The sequence below is a fragment of the Leptopilina boulardi genome, unplaced genomic scaffold (genome assembly GCF_019393585.1).
Source record: "Leptopilina boulardi isolate dan_hultmark-lab unplaced genomic scaffold, ZJU_Lbou_2.1 LbouV2_384, whole genome shotgun sequence".
In the NCBI taxonomy this organism is placed as follows: Eukaryota; Metazoa; Arthropoda; class Insecta; order Hymenoptera; family Figitidae; genus Leptopilina; species Leptopilina boulardi.
The window spans coordinates 140,124-166,453 of NW_026137956.1; the positions used below are offsets into that span (position 1 = coordinate 140,124).

The window sequence follows — 26,330 nt, forward strand, 5'->3', positions numbered from 1 at the left end:
CTTCTCATAAGTTCATACCAACAATGGAGATAATGTTGAACTTTTAGAGATTACAAGCATTTATAATTTTGCCTAGAGAGCACTTAAAAAATATATATATTCATTGAAAAGACGAGAAATTCTTTTATAATTTTATAATTAACTTTAATATAAATTTTTTCCAATTTGGAATATTATAATAATAATATATTAACATACACTGAAAAAAAAATTTTCTTGATTCAAATAATCGCTTACTATTATCAAATAAATATTTATTTGTATCAAATAATTAATATTTGAGTCAATTAAATGGTATTTGTTTCAAATACAAAAATTATTGATTCAAATATAGTTTATTTGATTGAAATAAAAATTATTTGGTTCAAGTAAATATTTATTTGATAATAGTCAAATAACCGATTATTTGAAATAAATAAATTTTTTTACACTATTACAATTATAATATTATTAAAGAAAATTATACACAACCATAATATAAATATAAATATATAAATAAATAATAAAAATTATTTGATATCATTATGAATTATTATTAATTGACAAAATTATAAATTTTACTCATTATTTTATTTTTCATGTTATTAAATTAATAATATTGGTATTTTTTTATTACATTAACTCGATTATTCAATTAAAGAAACTCATATATTGATCGAAATAAATGTTGTAAATTATGAATAAATTTATTAATTATCCCTGTCATTTATGTATATTTATTTTATTGTTATTGATATATTTATTATCCTTTTTACTTGAATTGACATAAAAAATATATTAAAATTTTCCTACTTATATAAATATAACACAAAGCCGTTACAGATTTTTTTTTTATACTTCTCGTCAGACCAACAAATGTAATATACGATTAATATAATATTAAAACGAAAAATGTAAAAAACTAAAGATAAGGTTAAAAAAATGATTTTGGTAAAATTTTATTTTTATTAAATTGGTTTGGATAAGAAAATTTAAAAAAAATAAAATTTGAAAAATTTTTTTTAAATCTTTGAAATATGTTAATAATTATTTTATCTGAACTAATAAAGTCCAATAAAGTATATTTCATTGATACTTATAGCCTAACGGTTTCATGTCGTTTATGAGAGAGAGCAGCAATTCTGCCCTCTGAAGGATTGCTGCAGAGTTATACGCGGCGCGAAATTCAAATTGTGTCAAAGAAAAAAGAAGAATTAAATGAATAATTCATAATAGTTTATACAGTCTATTAAATTATTACAATTTTTAAATTAATTATTTAATTTGTGGGGGTCATCCATAAAGCATGTGATACTTTAGGGGGTAAGCAAAATATCATACTCCATATTAATCGGTATTAAAAAAAGCATAACAAGGGGGAGGGGGGGGGGTGTTAAAATTCTGAAAAAATGTATCACATGCTTTATGGATGACCCCTGTGAACAAGGGTTAAATAATTTTTAAATAATTAAATAAATAATTTTTTAATATTTTTTATTACAATTTTTTTCTGAATAAATTGAAAACTACTTAAATATTTATAAAGTAAATTTATTAAATATTAAATTTTTAAATATTAAAAAAGCAACTATAAAAATGTTTTTTAAACAATTTGTAATAAAAGATATTACAAAATTATTTATTTATTTAAAAATTATGTAACCCTTGTTCAAAAAATTAAATAATAATTTCCAAATTCTATAAATTATTGAATGTTATCAATTATTTAAGAATTTTCTAAATACTCTTATTTTGATATAAAGTATTATTTTATACAATTAATATAAATAATTATATTTTTAAAAAACGTAGAAAAAATATATTTAAATAATTAAATAATATTGAATAATAATTAATTTAATATTATTAATAAATTATTAATAAAGTTATTAATGCAATTTTTCTATTTTCTTTGACACAATTTAAATTTCGCGCTGCGTATAACTCTGCAGCAATCCTTCAGAAGGCAGAATTGCTGCTCTCTCTTTTTCTCATAAACGACATGAAAACATTAGGCTATAAGAATCGATAAAATATACTTTATTATATTTTATTATTTCATCTGAAAAAATTATTTTTTACCACTTTGTGAATCTTATTTTTTGCAAAAATTAAAACTCTCAAAATTTGAATTAGTGAAAAGTGAGCTACTAATTCACATTAGTAAGAATTTTGACTAATTTTTAGTAAAATATTACTATTTGATTTAGTAGTTTTAAATTTTGTTACTAAAGTTAAAAAAATTTTTAGTAAAAAGTAACTAAAAATTAGTGAAAATTCTTACTAATTTAAATTAGTATCTCACTTTTCACTAATTCAGATTTAGAGAGATTTTCCAATCAATCCGTAATTTTGTCGAAACATTTCCAGCCTCGGGCCAATATTGTTAACCCATTAACGCCCATGCTTAGACACATGGAAATATCTGCACAATCAAAATTGGAAAGAGGACTGCGGTCCAAAAAATGACTTTTGACGTTAAAAATTGTTAAAAAAATAATTTGTTTAAACAAATTGTTATAAACAAATTAACAAAATTGATGAATTTTTAAAAACTAACAGCGCCATTCGATTCTACGGGAAAAATTACTAAAAGAACAAATATGACTTTTTCAAAATTTTCACGCCATTTGTTATAAATAATTTATAAACAAAAAATGCACTGTGGTACACCCATCAGAGCCCATGCTTAGACACATGGAAAAATCTGCACAATCGAAATTGGAAAGAGGACTGCGGTCCAAAAAATGACTTTTGGCGTTAAAAAGTTGAAAAGCATGGGCTCTGATGGGTGCACCACAGTGCATTTTTTGTTTATAAATTATTTATAACAAATGGCGTGAAAATTTTGTAAAAGTCATACTTGTTCTTTTAGTAATTTTTCCCGTAGAATCGAATGGCGCTGTTAGTTTTTAAAAATTCATCAATTTTGTTAATTTGTTTATAACAATTTGTTTAAACAAATTATTTTTTTTAACCATTTTTAACGTCTAAAGTCATTTTTTGGGCAGCAGTCCTTTTTCCAATTTTGATTGTGCAGATATTTCCATGTGTCTAAGCATAGGCGTTAATGGGTTTATAAAAATTAATTTTGGAAAAATTTTGTTTTTTTTTTTGGAAATTTAAATTTTAAAAAAAATTCGTCATTGGTAAAATTTGTTTTCAAAAAAAAAAAACAGATTGAAAAATAAAATTGTAAAAGTGATCCCCTACCGAATAATTTATGAAGAAGGTTCATCCCATTAACATAATCTCAAACTAAAAATAAGTTTTTAACAGAACTAAAAATATATTTAAAATTTATTACATCCAAATTCAACAGATCCAATTGTAAAATTTTGGAAAAAAATTATTTTTAGTTAAAATATGTTATTAAATAATAATTAATATATATATTTTGTAATTTTTTTTTGCAATTCTTACAAACAATAGCTCATTTTGTTCTTTGAAAAATTTTCTAAAATTCTGTATGTTGAATTTTATTAAAAATATTTTGTTCAAAAGAAATAAAATTTTTATTTTTTATATTTTTTTAACAAACTATTATTTAAAAAAAACACAAAATCAGAATTATAAAGAATCTTTCAAAGAGAAAAATGAACAATTATTTATAAATATTGGATAAAAATTAGAATTGTTCACTAACTTTTAAGAAAAAATACAAAATGTTTATTAATTATTATTTAAAAACAAATTTTAATTCAAAATAATTTTTTTCCAAAATTGTATAATTAGATCTGTCGAATTTGAATGTAATATATTTTAAATATATTTTTAGTTCTGTTAAAAACTAGGGGAATAGTGTCAGGGTTGGACACTTGGCTTTTTTTAAATAAGAACACTAGCGCCACCTGTGTGCGTACGTGACGAATCTTCTAGTTGTGTAACCTAACTTTTTGTGGCATTACATTTTTGGAGAATCAAAAGTAGCGTCTCCTGTGACTTCGGTGCAGTCGAAGAGACAAAAAAAGTTTTGTTTGACTTGTGAATAAACCTAAAAAATGTGTAAAAAAAAGCAAGAATTCGGCAAGGTAAGCTTTTTGAATGTATTGTGGGGTACATAATTTAAGAAGAAAAAAAAGTGAAAAATCGAATCGCGACACATGTCTGGTTGTGGTTAGCACAATTCGAAAATGATGCTTTTAGTTAGGGTTGGACACCCATATTAATTATGAATTTGACACAATTTATAAATAAATATACAAATAAATTTTATTTTATTGATATTTCAGTGCAAAATTGTGCCAAAGATATTAGAAAAATAATACTTAAATTGTATAAATTTTGTTCATCATTTCATTGAGTTATATTTGGAACAATAAAGCGTTATTTTTTGTAATTTGAGTTAATTCCTTTTTTAATCCCATGAAGCTTTACAATTTGTAAACAATAAGTAAAGATAAACATGAAAAAATAAGAATAAAAAACATTACAAATGTTATTTTACGTTTTTACCAATAATGCGTTTCGATTTTCAACAAGTGTCCAACCCTGACTGAAAAGTCCAACCCTGACTAGATTTTTTTTTAAATGTTTATAACTTTTTTAATTTTTGACCAATCAATTTACGGTCCACAGCAAAAGTGTTCCTCTTTTGTAGATCTTTCCACTCATATACCATAATTGACTGAATTTATCTAAACAAAATATTTATAAACAAAAAACCAAAACTGTGTCCAACCCTGACACTATTCCCCTACTTTTTAATTTGAGGTTATGTTAATGGGTTGAACCTCTTTAAATTGAAAATAAAATATAAAATTAATGTTTGAACAGAATATTCTTATTTTGAGATTTTATTTTTTTTCAGTGGAAAATCATACGGTTTCATGGATTTGCCGATATTTTTTTTGGCTTGTCAAAAAAAATAAATAAATAAAAAATTTACGAAAACAAGAAATTAGAGGTGCAATGAACTGTGGAGAAAGTTGGGGTAACGATATAGGGAGCATCGCGCGTCATGAATAGAAGGAAGATGATTTATGTAAGTTGAGCAGGTACAATTTGTATCGCGTCAAGTTTTTGCAGGGGTGAAAAGGAGGAGTTGGAAGAGAGTTGAGTTATTGCCCAAGGAAGGGTTGACTTGCGGAAACTCGCGCAGAAAAAGGAAAAAAAAGGGAAAGCGCAATAGAAAGAGAGAGAGAAGATGAAATCCAAAGAATGTTCTACTATACTTTTTATTAAATTCTATACTTTTTTATTCCGATCTTTCTCATAATTTTATCTTTTTTTTTCATTTTTTTTTTATTTGTATACCTTAGAATCTTCGATCAAATAAAGTATCAGTCGTATAAACTTGATAATTAAAAGGTTACATAACGATAAAACTTTTTCTCGCGCTTCGAGATTATAGCTGTCTCATTTTAAATTACACAAGAGTTATTACTAACTGAGATGATATAGAGTTGGATTTTATTATCAGGTTATTGCAAAAAATATACAATAACTTTTATAAAAAATAATTACCGAGATTTTATTTTGTTTCAATTTCTTTTCAATTAAAGACGTTTATTTATACAGGAATGCAGATTTAAGAAAAGAAAATATTTAATTAACGTTTTATAAAAATTTAATTTGTTTTTATTAATAATATCCACTGGAAGAAGAACATGAAAAAAAAAGATTTACCTGAAACAGCAAAAAGTTTTACTAGAATAGTAAAATTTTTAATAGTTTCAGTTTAATCTTTCTCTATTTTAGAGAAATTTTTGCGATGTTCCAGATAAAGTTTTTTTTTATACGTAAAATAGCAATGTTTGTAGGGGGGAAAAAAAATTAAAATTTATAAAAATTAATTATTTATACATTTTTGCAAAGTTTATGAAAATTTTCTTTATGTCGGTTGCTTAAAATTTTGTAAAAATAAGCAAATTGAGTATAAATAAATAATTTTTGTATATGGTTTAAATTTTTTTCTTGAAAATTTATATCTGTATTTCTACATCCAGAAAAAAGATTTCTTTGACAAATTTTTCTTTGATTCATAGAAAATTTATTTGTTTCAAACAAATTGTATTTGATTCAAAAAAGATTATCTTGGTTTCAAGGAAATTTTTTATTTAATTCAAATAAATATTTTTTTTAACCCTATACCAATGTTAGAATTTCTTTGATTTAATGCACAAATTTCTTTGAATCAAAGAAATATTTTTTGAGACTGAGAAGCTATTTTTGTTTTAAAGAAAATTTTATTTTGAATGAAAGAAAACAAGTCAAAGAAATTGGTTTCTTTAAATTAATGAAAACTTTTCTCGGGATGTAGAGAATATTAATATTATTAATATTTTAATTTTTTAAAAGTCAATCAAATATTTTTTTTCTACAAATCTGCATTTCCAAGTAGGAAACGTCCTTAAAAAATAGAAAGAATGTTTTAATTTTTTTAATTTTATCTACAGTGATAGAAGTCAGTTTAAGTCGGACAAAAATTGTTTTAATATATTCCATTTTACTAGGTATTAGTAGTAAAAGTCAATTTTAAGCCAGACATGACTGGATTATTCATTTGAAAACCAGGAAAAAATGGACACTTAGAAAAAGAAAGCTGCAGTTGTTTTTATAGTTTTTAAAGTGGCTAATTATGAATTAGAAGTCAGATTTTCAAAATTCAAAATGGCGGATCCAATATGTCGGTCAAAAATAATTTGGAAAGTCTCAATATTGTGTGTGTGAGAGAGAGATAGATAGTAACGAGTAATGCGTCTTTTGTTCCCGGGGGGGTTAAACTGTCTTCAAGTTGCAAACTCGGCAATACTGTCTAGCTTTCAATTTCGCAAAGACCATGTTGGTAAGTTTGCAAGGCAAAGATGATTCACTCCCTTGTGACAAAGCTAAATAAATTAGAGTTGACAGTCTCAACTGTATATGCACGGGATATTTCAATTTCATTTACTTCAATAAATTATATTTTCCCTAAACAAAAAACAGAAAACTACATCAATTCTATATAAAATTAATTGAAAAAATATTTTATTTATGAGGCGACAAATTTTTTTTGAAATTTAAAAAATAAATTTCATCTTCAATTATATGTAGCGTTCGATTTTTTTTTCAAAAATTTTAAGTATGGTCCGGTATAACCATTAAATTAACCACACTTTTTACAATTGAAGTTAATTTGTAAAACGTTTTGATTAATGGAATATATTTTGTTTCAATTAATTTTCATATTTATTGCATGCAAATAAAAGTATGTTTACCTTTAAATACTCTTTTTAAAAATTTTAATTAAAAATTAAATTGAAAATTTAATTTTAAATTACGTAACAATTATTTTTTCACTAAATAAATATATATATAATAGTGAGTGTCAATATAAAAATAAATAAGTAATTATTCGTCGATAACAGTAATTTGTCCAGATTGTCTATTGCAGGTAATCGTTTTACGAGCACGTTTTCCCGTATAGATTATAGATTGCAAGCATTTCAGATTGAAGTACTCTCCTTTTCATATCGACGTGCCTGTCAATTTATCATGAGGACATTCATCAATTTTGTTTACTGCCGTTTTTATTCGCGTCGAAAAGCACATTCTCACAGGCGCTAAACATTAATTAATGAGATAAACATATATATATTTAAATTGACCTATTTTCGACATATTTTGTACATTCAATTTTACAACCGGGGTAATTATACCATCCATGGGGCTATTATACCCATCGACAGTTTTTAATAAATAAAATTTTTATTTTTAAATATTTAAATTTAAATATGCTCAAAATTATAACTGTCATTAATATTTTAATATTTACATGTTCAAGTTTGCTGTTTTTTTTTTTTTTTTGCAAAATATTTAAAAAATTGAGCTAAAATTTTGTGAAGAACTCAAAAATAGTATAAGAATTTTTTGTCAAGTGCCAGAATCAAGTCAAGTTTTTTCTTTTCACTTTCATAATTTTTTCTTTATGACAAAAAAAACAAGATAATTTATTATAGAAAAAAATAGTTCCATTGTATTTATAAAAAAAAATTTCTTACTCAATGTGCTTTTCTACAATTTGTACATATGAATTCTTAAATCAACGAAATTATTAAGATTTTTGTATCGCATATATATCGCTACATCATTCTGAGTTATGCTTCAAAAAGACATAAATGAAATTATGACTCATGAATCTGAAATGAATAATCATAAAGTGAACAAGACAAGACGAAATTGTAAATTATATTTTTCCTTCTTTATAAAAGTTAGATGAAAAATTCTATTATCAGTATAATTTAAAAAGAGGAATAATCTCGAATTTTTAAAACTTTTTTTTTATTATCGAGCGCGCAATAATAGAAATATGAAATTTTATATTGTTTATAGTTTGCTATTTTTAAAAAGACTTGTTATCTCCTTACATTTGCATGTATTATTTTAAAAATATTTTGAACTTGTTTAAATTTATTCCAAATTGAAATAAAATAAAACTAGTATTATTGGTTTCCAAATTGTTTCAAAATAGTTTAGAATTATTTATAAAAAAAAAAAAACAATTTGAACATGATTCAATTTTTCCCGAACTAGTTTTATTTTTTAAAAACCACTATTAACTTGTTTTAAATTGTTTCAAACTCATTGAAATATGTGTAAAACTAATCTAAACTTGTTTCAAGTTATCTCTAAACTAGTTTGGATTTGTATAAAACTAATGTCATTGGTTTTAAATCATTCAAAAGTAGTTTAGAATTTTTATGACCAATTTGAACTTGTTTCAAGTTATCTCTAAACTAGTTTGGATTTGTGTAAAACTAGTATCATTAGTTTTAAATTATTCAAAAGTAGTTTAGAATTTTTATTTTTAATCCCAAACTAGTTTGTATTTGTAAAAACTACTGCTAACTATAAAATTATTTAAAAACTATAGTCAATTATTTGTAAAACTTGTCAAAATTTGTACCAAATTATCTTCAAACTAGTTTGGATATGTATAAAACCAGTATTGTTGGTTTAAAATTATCTTAAATTGAGTTTAGAATTTTTATGACCAATTTAACCTCGTTTCAGTTTGTCCCGCACTAGTTTGAATTTGTTTAAAATTACTATTAATTAGTTATAAATTATTCAAAACTAGTTCAAATATGTGTAAAACCAATCTCAACTTATTTCAACTTGTTCCGAAATAGTTTTGTTTTTTAAAAACCACTATTAACTTGTTTTAAATTGTTCCAAACTCATTGAAATATGTGTAAAACTAATATAAACTTGTTTTAAGTTATCTCCAAACTAGTTTGGATTTGTGTAAAACTAATATCATTGGTTTTAAATCATTCAAAAGTAGTTTAAAATTTTTATGACCAATTTGAACTTGTTTCAATTTGTTCCGAAATAGTTTGGATTTATTTAAAAACAGTAATAACTTGTTTTTAATGATTTTAAAATAGTTTTAAATATTTCAATACCAGTTTCAACGTGTTTAAAGTTGTTTTGTACTATTTTGAATATGTATAAAGCAAATCTAAAATTGTTTTCAGCTTTTCTGAGTTAATTTTGGTTTTATTAAAGAAATTATAAATAAAATACCAGTTTGAACTTATTTAAAAAATATGTCAAAGCATATCTGAACTTGTTTTAAGTTGTTCTAAGCTAACCTTGGGTGTTGTGATAAATCAACAGCAACTATTTTCAAAGGACAAATTATTTTAAATTTTTGTAACATAAGACTAATTCAAACTTGTTCAAAATTGGCAGAAGCTATTTGCAAGTATTTGAAAATTTAAAAATTTTTGTTTACATATTATTTTTTTAAATAGAATAATTCTCAATGCTAAAACGTTTTTTAAATTTATTTGCCCACGGAGAAAAATGGACAAACGAATAAAAGTAATTTGTACTATTTTAAAAGTAAAACCTGAACTGTGCGCAATTTCTAGAAATTTTTACTCCAGAAATAGTAAAATTTACTCCGAAAATAGTAAAAGTTACTCCTGAAATAGTAAATTTTACTATTTTTGGAGTAAAAATTGACAGAAATGCGCAAAAAGTAGTCAAAGTTACTTTATTTGTTTTCCCATTTTTCTCCGAACCTGAAATAATTTATCCCTGGTAAATTTTTAGTTGATAATTAAATTTATTAATTTAAACAAATTATATATTTTTTATTCTGCATAGCTTTCTGAAAAATAAAAGTCAACAAATCTATAACGCAAATATGCTGTTATAAATAAAAAAAAAATTGTAAATAAATGTGCGAGCTTTTTAAAAATTGGAAAAAAAATTTTTACTTTTTTTTTGCTAACAAACGTTTTTTGTTATAGTCATATATACCGGTAATGGGAAGGAATTGAATGAATTTCTGTACGAGTAGTAGTTTATTATTCTCAATGCGACATGGACCCGCGAGCGAATGGACAATGACATCTTCGAGAACAATTCATTGTTCGTTGTAGAAATCTCGTTCGCTTACGAACTGAACCCCCCTACCCTTCAACAGTTCGTTGCCGCGGGCCTTCTCATTGAATACACGCCGGAACAATGTATTCTACACAATACCGCTGTCAACCGGAAATGACGCCAAGGGAACGTTATACATATATCTATATATATACATACAGTTAGTAGACGCACGCGTCATAAAGCTGCTATATCAAATAATTGGCGGCGTTAAGACTCTGTATTAAAGACCCCCATGTAATTACACTAATTACATGTAGTAGGAATAGAGAGACAGAGAGAGAGAGAGGGGCAGACGAAATATGTTGAGACGCGAGCATTAACGAAGTGTGGGCTTATTTCACTTTTTTACATTTATACAAAATGTGAGGCAAAATTTCACGTGTGCAAAAAGTTAGCAACATTTTTTTTTTTCAAAAAATAATTTTGTACTGGAAAAATTTTTGTTTACAAATTTAATAATTAGGATTCAAAATAAAAAAAAAATTTAACATCGAAAATTCCACTTCTATGTATTTAATTAAAACCCACACAGCACATTATATTTCCTAAACATTTCATGTATATTTAATTGAAAGATTTGAAATGTTTCAATGTAAGGTTCATGAAATGTTGATGAAAACAGGAAAATGTCCGCCTATAAGAAATATTGCCGTTCAATTTTACTGAAATATTACACTTTTTAGACTCCTGCAATATTACACATAAAGACTCTGCAATATTCAGGAAATATTTCAAAGAAAGTTAGAAACTTTTTAAAATATTAAATAAATTGTTATTTTCTAACATGTTCAACAACTTAGGATCCTAGAAAATTAAAAACTACTGCGCAACTGTACAGGCCATAGAAACTGAGATCGACCAGTGCGCATCATTTAAGTTGGAAATTTTTTAGAATATTTTAATGAAATATTTCAGCAAAATTACACGGCAATAATTAGGAACTAATAAGTAGGAACTGCAATAATTATTGTTACTGATGTATATAATAAGCACGAGTATCCACATCTATCCCCACTGTAAATATATGATGCCCTCAAACAATAAACCCTAAACATCAATTGAAATTATTGCATATATCATCCCTCACCTCCTAAAAGTTCCTTTTTTTACCCCCTTTCTGTAAAAATTATGTGAGAAATTATTCCAAACCCAGGTAAAATTAAAATATAAACTTCAGAATGACCAAAAAATCAAAATAAATGTTGATAAAGAACTGGATCCCCTCCCCCAACAGGATCATAAAATGAAGTATTTAAATTTCGATCAAAAAGTAATATTGTAATACCCCCTTCGCTAATACAGGTAATAATAACAATAATAAAATTGTTGTTAAAAAAATTGATCAACAAAATAAAGTAATTTTATCTATTCTTATTAAATTTGGGCGAATATTTAAAATTGTAGAAATAAAATTAATAGACCCTAAAATTGATGATACACCTGTCAAATGTAATGAAAAAATTACTAAATCTGTTGAAATTCCTGGATGTCTTATTCTTAAAGATAAAGGAGGATACACAGTTCACCCAGTTCCAGCCCCCTGGGGATCGATTACGTAACATTCCCACTTCCCACATCTCACTTCCCACATTTTACATCCCACTTCCCAAATCCCACATCTCACTTCCTACATTTTACATCCCACATTTTACATCCCACATCTCACTTCCCACATCCCATATTTCACATCTCACTTCCCATATTTCATATCCCACTTCCCATATTTCACACCCCACTTCCCATATTTCATATCCCACTTCCCATATTTCACATCCTACATCTCACTTCCCACATTTTACATCCCACTTCTCACTTCCCACATTTTACATCCCACATCTCACTTCCCACTTTTTACATCCCACATCTCACTTCCTACATTTTACATCTCACTTCCTACATTTTACATCCCACTTCCCACATTTTACATCCCACATCCCATATTTCGCATCTCACTTCCCATATTTCATATCCCACTTCCCATATTTCACACCCCATTTCCCATATTTCAAATCCCACTTCCCATATTTCACATCCCACTTCTCACTTCCCATATTTCATATCCCACTTCCCACATTCCACTTCCCATATTTCACATACCACATCCCACTTCCCATATTTCACATTCCACATCTCACTTCCCACATTTCACATCCCACTTCTCACACTTCACATCTTACTTTGTACATTACACTTTTCTTATCACGCTTCCCACCTTTTATATCCCACTTCTCACATCTCTCCCATTTCCCACAAGATATTGGATGTGGGAAGTGGTATGTAAAATGTGGGAAGTGAGATGTGGGAAGTGGGATGTAAAATGTGGGAATTGAGAAGTGGGATGTAAAATGTGGGAAGTGAGATGTGGGATGTGGGAAAGTTACGTAATCGACCCCCTGATCAATAAATATACTTATAATTATTAAAATTAAAGAAGGGAATAATAATCATAATCTCATATTATTTAGACGTGGAAAAGCTATATCAGGAACCGTAATTATTTAAAAAAACTAAATAATTTCCAAACCCCCAACTACAATTGGTACATTTCCCTAATTTCAGCAATATTTCAAGGACTTTGCATTGGAATATTTCAAAATTTTAATGAAATATTTCAGAAATATTTAGAAAATATCATGTACGATGTGGGAAAATAAAGAATTGTGCAAGACTAGAACAAAAAAAGTACGTACATAATAACAATTTTTAAAAATTTTAGTTATTAATTTTTCAGAATAATTCACATTTAACACCTCGACAGTAATGTATGATGTTAGTTTTTCAAAATTTAAAATGGTGGTTCCAATATGGCGAATACAAAAATTAAAAATCAATAGAATTTACTAATATCATATTCTTAATCCCCCGAGTAACATGTAATTTAAGTAAATCTGTCAAATTTAGAAAAATATATCCGCTATATTGAATTTTGAAAAACTAACATCATATATTCGTAATCATTGACCCAAAAACCCTCGAGTAACGTGATTCAAACGATACGTCGAATTTAGAAAAATATGTCCGCCATTTTTTTTTTATTTTTAAAAACAGACTTCAGATTCGTAATCACTGACCTCGTGAACTTAGTTTTAAAAATAGTGGCATAAAAGTTTCTGAAAATTTTAAATAATATTTAAAATTTTGCTCCTTACAGCGAAGGGGTTAAAATAAAAATATGATTTTTTTTAACCCAGAAATATTCAAAAATTATTATTTTTTCAAAAAACAAATTTTGTCTGCAAGTACAAGTACATAAAGAAAAAAATCATAAAATTTAGAAAAATTTTCTCAAAATCAATTTTAATACTAGACAGTACAATTAATATTCTGACTACGGCCCTGGCTCTGTAAGCTGTCATGGCGGCACCCCTATCTTTAATTCAGTTTAAGTTATAGAACTACATGGAAAAAATTTTGGTTGGCGTGACATTCCAAGCGGCCTCCAGTGGTACGTCTTTTGAAACAGTAATGTTGCATTCCTCGTTTGATGACGCTGCATTTCTCCTTCTGTCGCCTCTGCACACTGAAGTTTTGGGGCAACTAAAACTTTGGAACTGCGGCAATCACATCTCGAGCGATCAGCCACAGTCGAGTCGCTCCCATACATTATTTTGGCCACGATCAAAAACGCCATCTGCAGCTGGACCCTAAGAACTAATACCCCCATTTTGTCAATTTTCATTTCCCCCTCCTCCTCCTTTGCCCAAAAGAAAGGACAAACGGAGGAGAAATTGATAAAGTGGGGGCGCTAGTATTTAGAATCCAACTGCAGATGGCGCTCTTTTTCGTGGACAAAATGTAACTCGACTGTGCGATCAGCCTTGCTTTTTCGAATTGAAGTCGTGCTATACGTCGTAGATTTTCGTCTCATTGGAACATTCAGACGCTCAAAATTTTTTCCGTGTATTAATTTTTGACCCTAGCGTCGATTATTTACTTTTATAATAACTGGTGGTGATTAAAAGTGTTCAAAGGTCTCTGAAATTCTTTAGCATTTAATTATCGCCCTATAAATACGGCACTGAACGTACAAATGATAAACATTGATTTTAAAACACATTTTTCTCGAATTATGGACACTTTTTATAAAATCGGCCAACGTAACAAGATTTCTTATCTTATAAATTTCCTAAAACCGAAAAATTTTTCAAATCACTGCAAAAACGCGATCGTAAAATTGAAAATAGAAATGTAATAATTTTAGCTTTATTACGTCCTGCTGCCGTTAGATGGCAGAAACATGCACGGAGCACAAAGTCGCAGCTGTGATTATTATTATTTTCTTATTTCCAATTTTGCGATCGTGTTTTTGCATGGATTCCAAAAATCTTTTGGATTTAGGAAATTTATAAGATAAGAAATATTGGTACGTTGGCCGATTTTATAAAAAGTGTTCATAATTCGAGAAAAAAGTGTTTTAAAATCAATGTTTATCATTTGTACGTTCAGTGCCGTATTTATAGGGCGATAATTGACCTTTAAACACTTTTAATTAAAAAATTGTTTGGGGTAGTTTTCTACCCCAGTTGTAATTCTACGTATGAGCCAGCTGTGTTGTACTGTCTAGGCTTAAAATCCAAAAATACATAAATATTCAATAATTATTATTTTTCAAATAGAAATTTTCTACTGAATTGTAATAGTCGAGCACAAGAAAAAATTTGGACAAAATTTGTTTTCGAAAAATAATAATTTCTGGGTAAAAAAATCGAGTTTTGAATTTTAATTTGAATTATTTGGAATAATGTATTATTAAAATTTTTGAAAATTGTTGTAAGAATTTAGTTTTGTTATTTTCTTGTAAAATTTTTTGTTTTTAATTACACAGAAATGGCATTTTTGAGGTTAAAAATAGTTTTTTTTTTAAATTTTTAATATTTTCAATTTAATTTTCGAGTCAGTATCAAAAATGCACAAAATTTTTTTTTTTAAATATTAAATTGAATAATACATAAATATTGTTATTTTTACATTCGATGATTTTACTTCTGTTATTTTAATTATTTTATAACCTTTCTTTAAATACTTTTTTTATGCATTTATATTTTTTTTTTGTTATTTTGAACATTTAAATTTTTTTTTTACTTTTTCATGTTAAACATAATTTTCTTTTTCTTTATTATTTTAAACATAATTTTTTTGTTATAATAAATAAATATATTATTTACCAAATAATTTTTTATATTTATTATAATTTTTTTTATAAATTTCTGTTAATACATGAATAAGAAAGTTAATATTTTATGTTGTGCATAACTTTTTTTTTAAATTAAAAAATTTGGTAAATAGAAAATAACAAGTTAACAAAAATGTTATGTAAAAAATAACAAAAAGAAATTCTGCATTATCTACAAAAAAAAATTTCAATGTTTAAAATAAAAAACAAAAACATTTTTTTTTTTAATTTAGAAAAGTAATTTAAGAATAATTGTTAATAATAAAAATAACAAAAATAAATACATCTCCTGCTTTTTTAATTTATTGTTTAATATTATTTTTTATTTTTTCAAATTTCCTAACTTTATTACAAAATGAACTACTAAGAAAACACTATTGCTGTTTTCAATTTTTTAATATTTAGACAGTTTTTATGGTACAAAAACAATTGCTTGTAATTATTATTTATAAAAAAATATATTTCTAACCTTAGCCTTCAGCCCAATGTATAATTTATTTTCGACGATGAAATCTGCTGGAAAACACGTGGCTAAACAAAGTTTTGAACACTCCCGAAACCATGTTTATTACAACTAAAAATCAAAATATTTTTTCTAAAGATTTAAGCTATCGCGATTTTAAGAGTTTCAAACATTTACGGAACAAAAAAATTACTAAATTGACAGAAAAAAAAAGTTTAACATTTTTAAAAATTTTTCGTTCGCGTTTAAAAAAAAAAAATTCGAGCACTCCAGAAGCTATTCACTTTAAATGTGAAAATATAAAATAAAGGAAATTATATATTTAACAACGGACAAAACTTTGCATTTAAAATTACAAAATTGACACTTACATTAATCACGTCTAAACAGGTCAATACACGAATTGCAACTGATTGAATTATTATCTTTGCGATTTTACAATCACAATGTTTATGATCTTCGGCTCAAGGTACCCTTCGTCAATGTCAACATACACAGCTCAGGTTGCACAGCTATAAACATTTACAAAATCTCTTCAAAATTAAAATTTATAAATTTAAATATTTATTTATTCAATTAACCTTGAGACTGCCGGCAAAATGCAATAAAAATTTTATAGAAAATTTTCAAAAATTTTATGAATTAATTTAGAAAATTGCTAAAGTGGCTTTCCGGCATTCTCAAGGTTAAAATTTTTTTAAATCTACGTATTTCTTCCACTGAATTTTGTAATTTTTTTTATTGTTAAAAATGACTTATTTAATTATTTACAACATATTAAAAATTCATTGGAAAAAATGTGAAAATTTTTTATCTTTATTTACAATTTTTTTTTTTTTTTTTTTTGCAATTGATAAAAACTTTTTCCTCCACTTTCTTTGTAATCGTACAATATAAAAAGATATAATTTTTATTGAAATAAGTGTTTAACTTCTAATTTCGACAAGTATAAAAAAAAAACTTTTTCTCTTTCTTTATATTGGCAAAAAATGTATTTAATTCAAATAATCACTTACTTGAATATATTATCAAATATTTATTTGTATCAAATAATTATTATATCATTTAATTAAAGAGGTATTTGTTTTAAATAAAAAATTATTGATTCTAATACAATTTATTTGCTAATAACCAATTCATTATTTGAACTAAATAAATTTGTTTTCAATACAATAGTGATAGGAATTCAGAAAAGATATTTATTTTTACGCCATTAACGAGATCAATTTTTATGTAAAAAAATAATTTTATAAACTAAAAATATTTTTAAATTAGTTTAAATTTATGTGAAAGCAATTTCTAAATAATAATTATTAACAATAGAAAAATGAATTTCACAATGCGTAAAGTATTTTACCTTTTTTCTATTTTTGGTGCAATTAACAATTCAAAAGTAAGATATTTTTTTATAATTCGTTAATTTTTGTATTTTTTATTGAAATTTAAAATTTTTTATATTTATCTTATATTTTTATTTTATTATTCATAATTATAATTGATTTTTAATTTAAGGCTCTTATCAGAAGTGGAACTGCACTTTCTGGAAAGGTTATGTCAAGTGTTGAGCATCAAGGCGTTATTGTAAAAAAATTGAACAAAACTTCAACAGAAATTTTCTATACAGAAGAATTTAACGTCGATAAAAATCCTTTAAAAGTATATATATTAGATTTACTAATTCGATAATTTTTTTTATTACATTCTGAATATATAAATTTTTACATAGTTTTAAATTTTATTTGCGTATAGCTAATATAAATTGAAAATAATTCAACGCCATATTGGAGACGCCATTTTGAAATTTTTAATTCTAACATCAGTTTCGTGAATAGTGGTTTTTAAAAGCTTTCTATTATATAATATATTATATTATTTTTAATATTATTATATTTGTTTATTATTATATTGTGTATTATTATATATGAATATATATATGTATATTTCTGTCTATGTATAGCTTTATTGGGATTACTTTTTTGAAAATACTGGAAAACGACAGATCATAAAAGTTGATAATTTATGTGCCCAACAAAAATATGGTACTCCGGAATATGCTGCCCAGTTATATGTATTAAAATTTTTTGCCAACACTACTAAATGTCCGATAAAAAAGGTAATGAACAAAAAAAAAACTTTTTATTTTAAAAAATAAAAAAAAAAAGAAAAACAATGTTTTTTTAAACAAATTATTTAAACAAAAATAATCTTCAAGAATATTCTCAAACTTTTTTGCAAAATCTTCAGAGTATTTATTTCCAGATATGTAAAAATAAAAAAAATTTGTATTCAAATCTATAAAAAAAAAAAATTATTTATTTATAAAAAAAATTGTTATTTTTTATACAAAAATTCATAAAAAACAATTTTTTTAAAAATTAATATTAATTATTTATAGGGAACCAAAGCTGTATTCACATTAGGAATATCTTACATATATTCTATTAGTAATCCAGGATGTGGGTTTAATGACGGATCATTCAGTGTATTTAAGAAAAATTCAAGAAAAGACAAAACACCACTAGTTTTTCTATTTAATTTTAGAGGATATATCACTGGTGCCGATTGTTAAAAAAAAGTGTATAATTTAATAAAAAAATTAAAAAAAAAAAACTGTTATCAATTTTTTAAAAAATATATAATTGTTTAATTTCTCACGTTTATAAACAAAGTAATATTGTTAAACAAATATTTTTTAATTTTAAAATAAAAAGGCTATTTAGAAACCAAATGTCTGCTGATTCAAATTTTATATACAAAATAGAAAAATTCTTAAGAAAAAATTTTTCCGAAGAAATTTTATTTTTAAATTTCTACTTTGAATACTTTTTTTTATATTTTTCAACAAAAACGTTCTTTACATTGTTCCAAACTAGTTTTAGACTTTTTTAAAAATCAAATTTGAATTTATCTGATGTTATCAGTTTGAATATGCGTAAAGCCAAAGTTCTTCTAAATAAATTTGGATTTATTCAAATCACAATTAACTTGTTTTAAATTGTTCCAAACTAGTTTGAATTTGTGTATAATCAATCTGAACTAGATTCACAAAATTTTGTGAAACTATTTTGAATATTTAGAAATACCAATCTGAATTTGTTTCAAATTTGTCCCGAACAAGTTTCTATTTTTGCAATAGTTAACTTATTTTTAGTAGTTCAAAAATAGTTTCGAATGTTTTAAAATAATTTTGGATTTATTTTCAAATTGTTTTAAATTAGTTTCAGTTTGTGTAAAAAAAACATAGGGGAATAGTGTCAGGGTTGGACACAGTTTTGGTTTATAAATATTTTGTTTAGATAAATTCAGTCAATTGTGGTATATGGGTGGAAAGATCTACAAAAGAGGAACACTTTTGCTGTGGACCGTAAATTGATTGGTCCAAAATTAAAAAAGTTATAAACATTTAAAAAAAAAAAAATCTAGTCAGGGTTGGACTTTTCAATCAGGGTTGGACACTTTTTGAAAATCGAAACGCTTTATTGGTAAAAACGTAAAATAACATTTGTAATGTTTTTTATTCTTATTTTTTCATGTTTATCTTTACTTATTGTTTACAAATTGTAAAGCTTCATGGGTTTAAAAAAGGAATGAACTCAAATTATAAAAAATAACGCTTTATTGTTCCAAATAACTCAATGAAATGATGAACAAAATTTATACAATTTAAGTATTATTTTTCTAATATCTTTGGCACAATTTTGCACTGAAATATCAATAAAATAAAATTTATTTATAAATTGTGTCAAATTCATAATTAATATGGGTCTCCAACCCTAACTAGAAGCATCACTTTCGAATTGTGCTAACCATAACTAGACATGTGTCGCGATTCGATTTTTCATTTTTTTTCTTCTTAAATTATGTACCCCACAATACATTCAATAAGCTTACCTTGCCAAATTCTGTCTTTTTTACACATTTTTTAGGTTTATTCACAAGTCAAACAAAACTTTTTTTGTCTCTTCGACTGCACCGAAGTCACAAGAGACGCTACTTTTGATTCTCCAAAAATGTAATGCCACAAAAAGTTAGGTTATACTACTAGAAGATTCGTCACGTACGCACACAGGTGGCGCTAGTGTTCTTATTTTAAAAAAGCCAAGTGTCCAACCCTGACACTATTCCCCTACTATTAACCTGTTTTGAAATATTTCCAAACTAGTTTGAATCTAAGAAATCTAAACTTGTTTCAAATTTGTTCTAAACTAGATTAAATATGTGTAAACCACTATCAAATTTGTAATTATTTTTTTTTATTTATACATAGTAAACGAAACAAAAAATTCTAGAATTTAGAATAATTCTGAACTAGTTTAAATTGTACAAAACCAAATTGAACTTGTTTCAAGTTGTTTTAATCTACTTTGAATTTTTGTAATAAACCACTATCAAGTTAGTAAATTTTTTATTTATTTATACATAGTAAACGGGAAAAAAACAATAGAAACTACAATCATTCTAAACTAGTTTAAATGTGTGCAAAACTATAATTTGAACTTGTTTTATATTGTCCTAAACAAGTTTGTATTTGTGTAATAAGTAAAAAAAAAGAAGAAATAATTGTAGAAATATCTAATAAGCTAAAACTGTCATAATAAAAAATATTAGTTATTATCGTATAAATAATATTATTATAAACGTGTATTAACCATGTGACACAAATTTTTTTTTATCTACTCTACAAACTATACTTGCCAACAATATTTAGATAAAATTAATGTATTGATAATGTTTATCATATTATCATACCTATATAAATATTTTCTTGGTGTATTAACAATAGGTAGTTAAATGATAAATTTAACAGTACGTACATCAAATTTATTTATTAATACATTAAGAAAATAAATTTAACGATGAGTAAACTATTTTACCTTCTCTCAATTTTTGCTTCAATCAGCATTTCAAAAGTAAGATACTATTTGAATATTTTTATAAAATTTTTCTATTTTATTGTCTAATAGAAAAAAATTTTTTTTATACTGAAAATAGATAAAATTTTAATATTTTATTTTCATTCTAACTTCATTGTCAACCATATTCATGATTTTAATTAATTTTTAATTTAAGGCTTTTATCAGAACTGGAATTACACTTAATGGTGATGTTATTTCAAATGTTGAGCCTCAAGGTGTAATTGTCAAAAAATTGAATGAAACATCAACGGAAATTTTATATACAGAAGAATTTAATGCCGATACAAATCCTTTAAAAGTAGGAGAATTTTTATTTAATTCAATATGAAATTATTTCTCTTTTAAATCACATTCATTTTTCTTTAATTTTAATTTAATAATTATTTTTATTTTATTTTTATTATACATTCAATTATATATTATTATACAGCTTTATTGGAATTTCTTTTTTGAAAATACTGGAGTACGACAAATAGAAGAAATTGATAATTTATGTGCCAAACAAAAATATGGCTCTCCGAAATATGCTGCCAAGTCATATGTATTAAATTTTTTCGCCAATACTGATAAATGTCCAATAAAAAAGGTAATAGAAAAATTATTTTTGATAATAGTAAATAAAAAAAACAATTTTTTTCGAAAAAATTTAATTAATAATTAAATAAATTGAAAATATAAAAGTTAATTATTTACAGGGAACAAAAGTTATATATACAATAGGAATACCATTCACACATATTAACACTAATCCAAGCTGTGGAATTAATCATGGATCATTTAGTTTGTTTAAGAAAAATGTAGACGGTAAATCACCACTAGTCTTTTTATTTAATTTCAGATCAAATGTCACTGGTGACGATTGTTAAAAATATATATATAAATTACAAAAATAATTAAAAATATTTCTTTCGTAACAAATTTTCTGAAACTTTATTTTTGTTTAAGTCTTGAGAATTTTCTTCAGAAATAATTTATTTACAATGTTTCAAGAAAATGCTTATAACATATGCAATAAAAAAAATCTTTACTATTGAAAAATTATAAGTAAAATTACAATAACTTTTGCGATTTATTATATAAATTATATTATTATTTTTATAAATAAAAATTACTATAATTATTTGAGCACAATACTTGTTAGTTATAAGCAATTATTTTATATCTATTCACCATTTCACGTGAATACACAAATTAATAATGCGTGTTATCAATATTTGTTTTTTTTTAAATTGTTCAACATACACTTGATAATTTAAAATTTTGACACGTGAAACTAATATTTTAATAATAAAACAAATATTTTAGAACAAATATTTGATATTCAAATTATATGACTTTATTTAGATTTGCGTTTAATAAAATTACAATATTTTTATTTAATTTTTGTTAATAATTTATAAAGTATTGATATTATTGGAAGTTTAATAAGTTATTCAAATTTTTTAAAATAAATTATTATCATTATTTATCAAGAAATGTTTGTAATAAACTTAAAAAACTGGTTTTCTTACTTTACAATATATATATTTATTTTTTTTCTTAATAAATTATACACATGTAATTTACCACATGAGAAACGGTAGACAAGATACCAATAATGGAAAAAATAATAATTTCCTTAAATTTATTTTAATAAAACTTTACGTTATATTGTTATTGTTAATTAATTGAAAAATATCCTGAATTACAATAAATTATTTAACCCCTTCGCAGTGGAGGCCCAAATCTCATAAGTGGGCCCAAAAAGTCAGTAAATTTTTGAATGACCAAAATTTGTGCAAATATGTAGACTATGGTATTTAAAGTCGCTGATTACGATTCCAAAGTCAGATTTTAAAAATTCAAAATGGCGGAGCCAATATGGCGGACAAATTTTTTTAAAAAATGTCAAAAATGATTTAAAAATACTTAAAAATGGTTACTTGGGGGTTTTTGGGGTCGCTGATTACGAATCTAAAGTCAGATTTCAAAAATTCAAAATGGCCGAGCCAATATGGCGGACGATTTTTCAAAAAATGACAAAAATGATTTTAAAATACTTAAAAATTATTACTCAGAGGTTTTGAGGATCGCTGATTACGAATCTATAGTCAGTTTTCAAAAATTCAAAATGGCGTTACCAATGTGGCAGATAATTTTCTAAAAATTTAAAAATTAATTTAAATTACTTAAAATCTGTTACTTAGGGGTTTTGAACGTCGATGTTTACGATATTCAAGTCAGATTTTGAAAATTCAAAAAAGCATAGTATGGGTGTGATTATTATTGTATCCATTTTGAATTTTTGTAATTCTGACATCAAATTCGGAATCAGCGACCCCAAAAACCCCCGAGTAACGAATTTCAAGCGAATACGGTCAATTTTTAAAATTTTTGGTCGCCATATTGGATCCGCCATTTTGAATTTTGTAAATCTGACATCAAATTCGGAAGCAGCGACCCCAAAAACCCCGGAGTAACAAATTTTAGGCCAATTCCGTCTTATTATTGGGCTCAAAATTTATGTGCGTGTATACACGTCATCGACACTTTGAGCACACCTATTCCATGACGTGTATACACGTCATCGACACCCATGGGGTTAATGAACTTTTATAAAAACTGATTTATTAAAATAACAAATGGAATAAGAATAAGAATGGATTTATAACACCATATATATTATGTGATTTCTTGAGTATGCGCAAACAAAACTAAATTGGAGGCTGGTTTACGTCTAACCCCCAAGTAACGAATTTTAATCGAATATAATAAATTTTATAAAAAGTAAACTATATTGGATCCACCATTTTGAATTTTTAAAGACTAAAATCTGATTCGTAATCAGCGACCCCAAAAACCTCCGAGCAATGACTTTCAGTCGAATCGAATGAAGTTTTCAAAAACTTGTCCGCCATTTTGAATTTTTAAAAACTAACACCGGATTCGTAATCAGCGACCCTAAAAACCCATTAGTACTAAGTGTCATGGAAATTTATTCGCGGGAAGGTCTTATACACTTTTGGACCATTTTGTTATATTTTAGCTGCACACCGAAGGGGTTAATAATAATTAATTAATTGATTAATAATATAATGCCCGGCGATGGATGTCCACTACCACACGGAAAAAAATTTTATGATAGCGTACGAGCTATATTGGGAATATAATAAATATAAAGAACAACACTGCCAACATAGTGAATTAAGCTTTGCACAATAGCCGAATGTTTAGTCGACTCAGCTAAAGTAAATTTAGGTGGAATCTAGCTAGTCAGCTATATTGGAAATATTTGATAATTTACCGTTCTTGCCAAGAAATATTTCTTTAATAAAGTGTCAAGTTTTGCGATTTTTCAGTTTTAAAATAATACTAATTTCAACAATTTACTTTTCATTGGTTATAATTTGTAACCTAGGATTGAAAGGATTTAAAAATGCGCATTTAATATTATTCTTTACACAATTTCAATAATATCTGTCATTTTAAGGTTACGTTGTTTTCGACTAAAATTCAATATGGCTATTCCAGTGATATTGCCAATATCCCTCGTTCATTTTTGACGAAATTTTTAGTTGTTATAGCAAAAAAATTCTCCGATTCAGTTGTACTTTTTTTCCGTGCAAGAATCATGTAAATAATTGGTAGAACTTGTGGTGGCGGGGCTTTTCACTAAAAGACATCCAAAAACCAATATGTAAGGTACTGCAGCATCCAATGCCACAAGAAGGATAGGCAATGGGGCACCCAATTTTTTAAAATTCCCCAGGCTTGCTTAGAAAGATATGGAAATAGAAGAGAAAGCACTTCAAGCGTTTCTAGTGTCAGCAGCGGAGGAAGTTTGATTCCATCTGCCCTAGATAACGAGACAATCGAAGAAGAACGTGAAAAGTGTTTAAAGTTTAGGCAGAAAGAAGCTGAGTGTCTTCAGAGAATCGAAGAGGAGATTGCCAAGATAGTAAAGGTTTGCGGAGTCTAGAAGAATGTCAACATAACTATTAAGAACGGACTTAAGACTCCTTAGGATCTTGTCAGTGATGCGAAGACAAAGCACGCCCTAGCTGTAAATGGAGATAGCAAACTTGGTGGCGCTATAGACTATGCAGAGGTGAACTGAGAAGAACGAAAGAGGAAAAGAGAGCGTATCCATTAGAAGCTGCTTCAGCGCGCAGTCATGGAGACGCAGAAACAAAGAAAAAGGTCAGAGAGGACTGACGTCGAGGCAAAGAAGAAGAAGAAGAAGCAAGAGTAGACACCTCTTGTCAAAAAGATTGCGAAGGTGACGGTAGCAGCGAATCATAAGCAAAGTTTAAAAAAAGTAACGAGTGTATCTACAATGGTGATGTGAGTCACAACATGAACAACGTATCCCAACGTAGTGAGCAAACTTCAGGTGCAAGGCCTACAAAACAGGGAGATCACCTGATTAAAATCGAAGGAGACTGCAAATACGGAGACATTCACCGCTAAGGTCACTAAAGCTGTTGGAAGCATGGGGATGGTGCAGATTGTGGCTCGACAGGTCACACTGGAGATCCGCGACCTGGATTGTCTTACCCAGGAAAAAGAGGTCCAGCAGGACCTCGCGGTTATAGTTATCGATCCAGAGGAAACGGACAGGCTGGAGAAATTGGGGCGCATAAAGATTGGCTTTGTGTTGCCCAATCAAAAGAAAGGTGATGGTCATTCGGTGTTACCAATTCTCGGCTTACAGCTACATAGGAAGAGTTTTTAAGGCAGCAGACAGATCGAATGCGTGCTTTAAGTGCGGTAAAGTCAATCATAAGTTTGCAAACTGCAGTAGAAGCCAAACCTGCTTCTTATGTAGAGAAAAGTATGGCGATAAGGCGAACAAAAATATGGCTCTGCGGAATAGTAATTAATTATCTTGTTAACAAGTTTCACCTCGGCCTTATCGCAGGCAGTGGAGGATGCGGAGTCTTCAGGACGGCCTTTGAGGAGTCCAAAAAGACTCTCGCACGAACGAAGAATAAGTACACTGAGAGAAGAAAAGCACGGAATCTGAAATGGAGAAGTTCAGCATCTGTACACCAAGTTGAGCGCAGCTGCAGCGTCACTGCGTGATAGATGCCGTACTAAAATGTGAAATGGATGTTGTACTTGGCTTGAGTATAGATACTGTACACAGATATTAACTGTTCAGAAGTACAGTATCTGTCAGTCGCTATGAGACAGATTCCGTATAACTTAGTTCACACCGCTGCCGCGCTGCTAGAGCTTAGTATCTGAACTATGAAAGACACCAACTGAACAAAACTAAAGAACGGATACTGACACCCATTTTACACGGCCGGCGTTCGTCACAGTACGGATTCTGTGCTTTTCTTCTCTCAGTGTAGGTCAGAAAAAATGTCAACGGTATGAGTCGCAAAATCGAGATCCCAGGGGCCTACACCTATGAAGTATAAAGCTTGAC

The 26,330-nt window shown here is 26.6% G+C and overlaps 2 protein-coding genes and 1 long non-coding RNA gene across 3 annotated transcripts in view; 1 reads left to right on the forward strand and 2 right to left on the reverse strand.

Annotated features, from left to right (window-relative positions):
- Positions 1-16,806, reverse strand: part of LOC127288380 (uncharacterized) — a 108,223-nt gene extending 91,417 nt beyond the window's left edge. The window contains exon 1 of the long non-coding RNA XR_007844028.1: positions 16,370-16,806. This is a non-coding gene — a long non-coding RNA (uncharacterized LOC127288380). The remainder of the gene's footprint in view (positions 1-16,369) is intronic.
- LOC127288394 (cell adhesion molecule Dscam2-like) overlaps positions 1-26,330 on the reverse strand; it is a 238,209-nt gene that overhangs the window by 118,504 nt on the left and 93,375 nt on the right. The gene's annotated exons all lie outside the window — the stretch shown is intronic.
- On the forward strand, positions 20,768-22,047 carry LOC127288373 (uncharacterized). Its single transcript, XM_051315780.1, has 4 exons — positions 20,768-20,908; positions 21,069-21,212; positions 21,345-21,500; positions 21,610-22,047. The coding sequence occupies exons 1-4, from the start codon at positions 20,855-20,857 to the stop codon at positions 21,778-21,780; spliced, it is 525 nt and encodes a 174-aa protein (XP_051171737.1). The 5' UTR covers positions 20,768-20,854; the 3' UTR covers positions 21,781-22,047.

Bases quoted from the DNA above. Each gene is read 5' to 3' on its own strand.
- LOC127288373 (XM_051315780.1), top strand. From the start codon at position 20,855: ATGAGTAAACTATTTTACCTTCTCTCAATTTTTGCTTCAATCAGCATT. The intron at 21,213-21,344 runs GTAGGAGAATTT...ATTATTATACAG, and splicing joins CCGATACAAATCCTTTAAAA to CTTTATTGGAATTTCTTTTT. The intron at 21,501-21,609 runs GTAATAGAAAAA...AATTATTTACAG, and splicing joins ATAAATGTCCAATAAAAAAG to GGAACAAAAGTTATATATAC.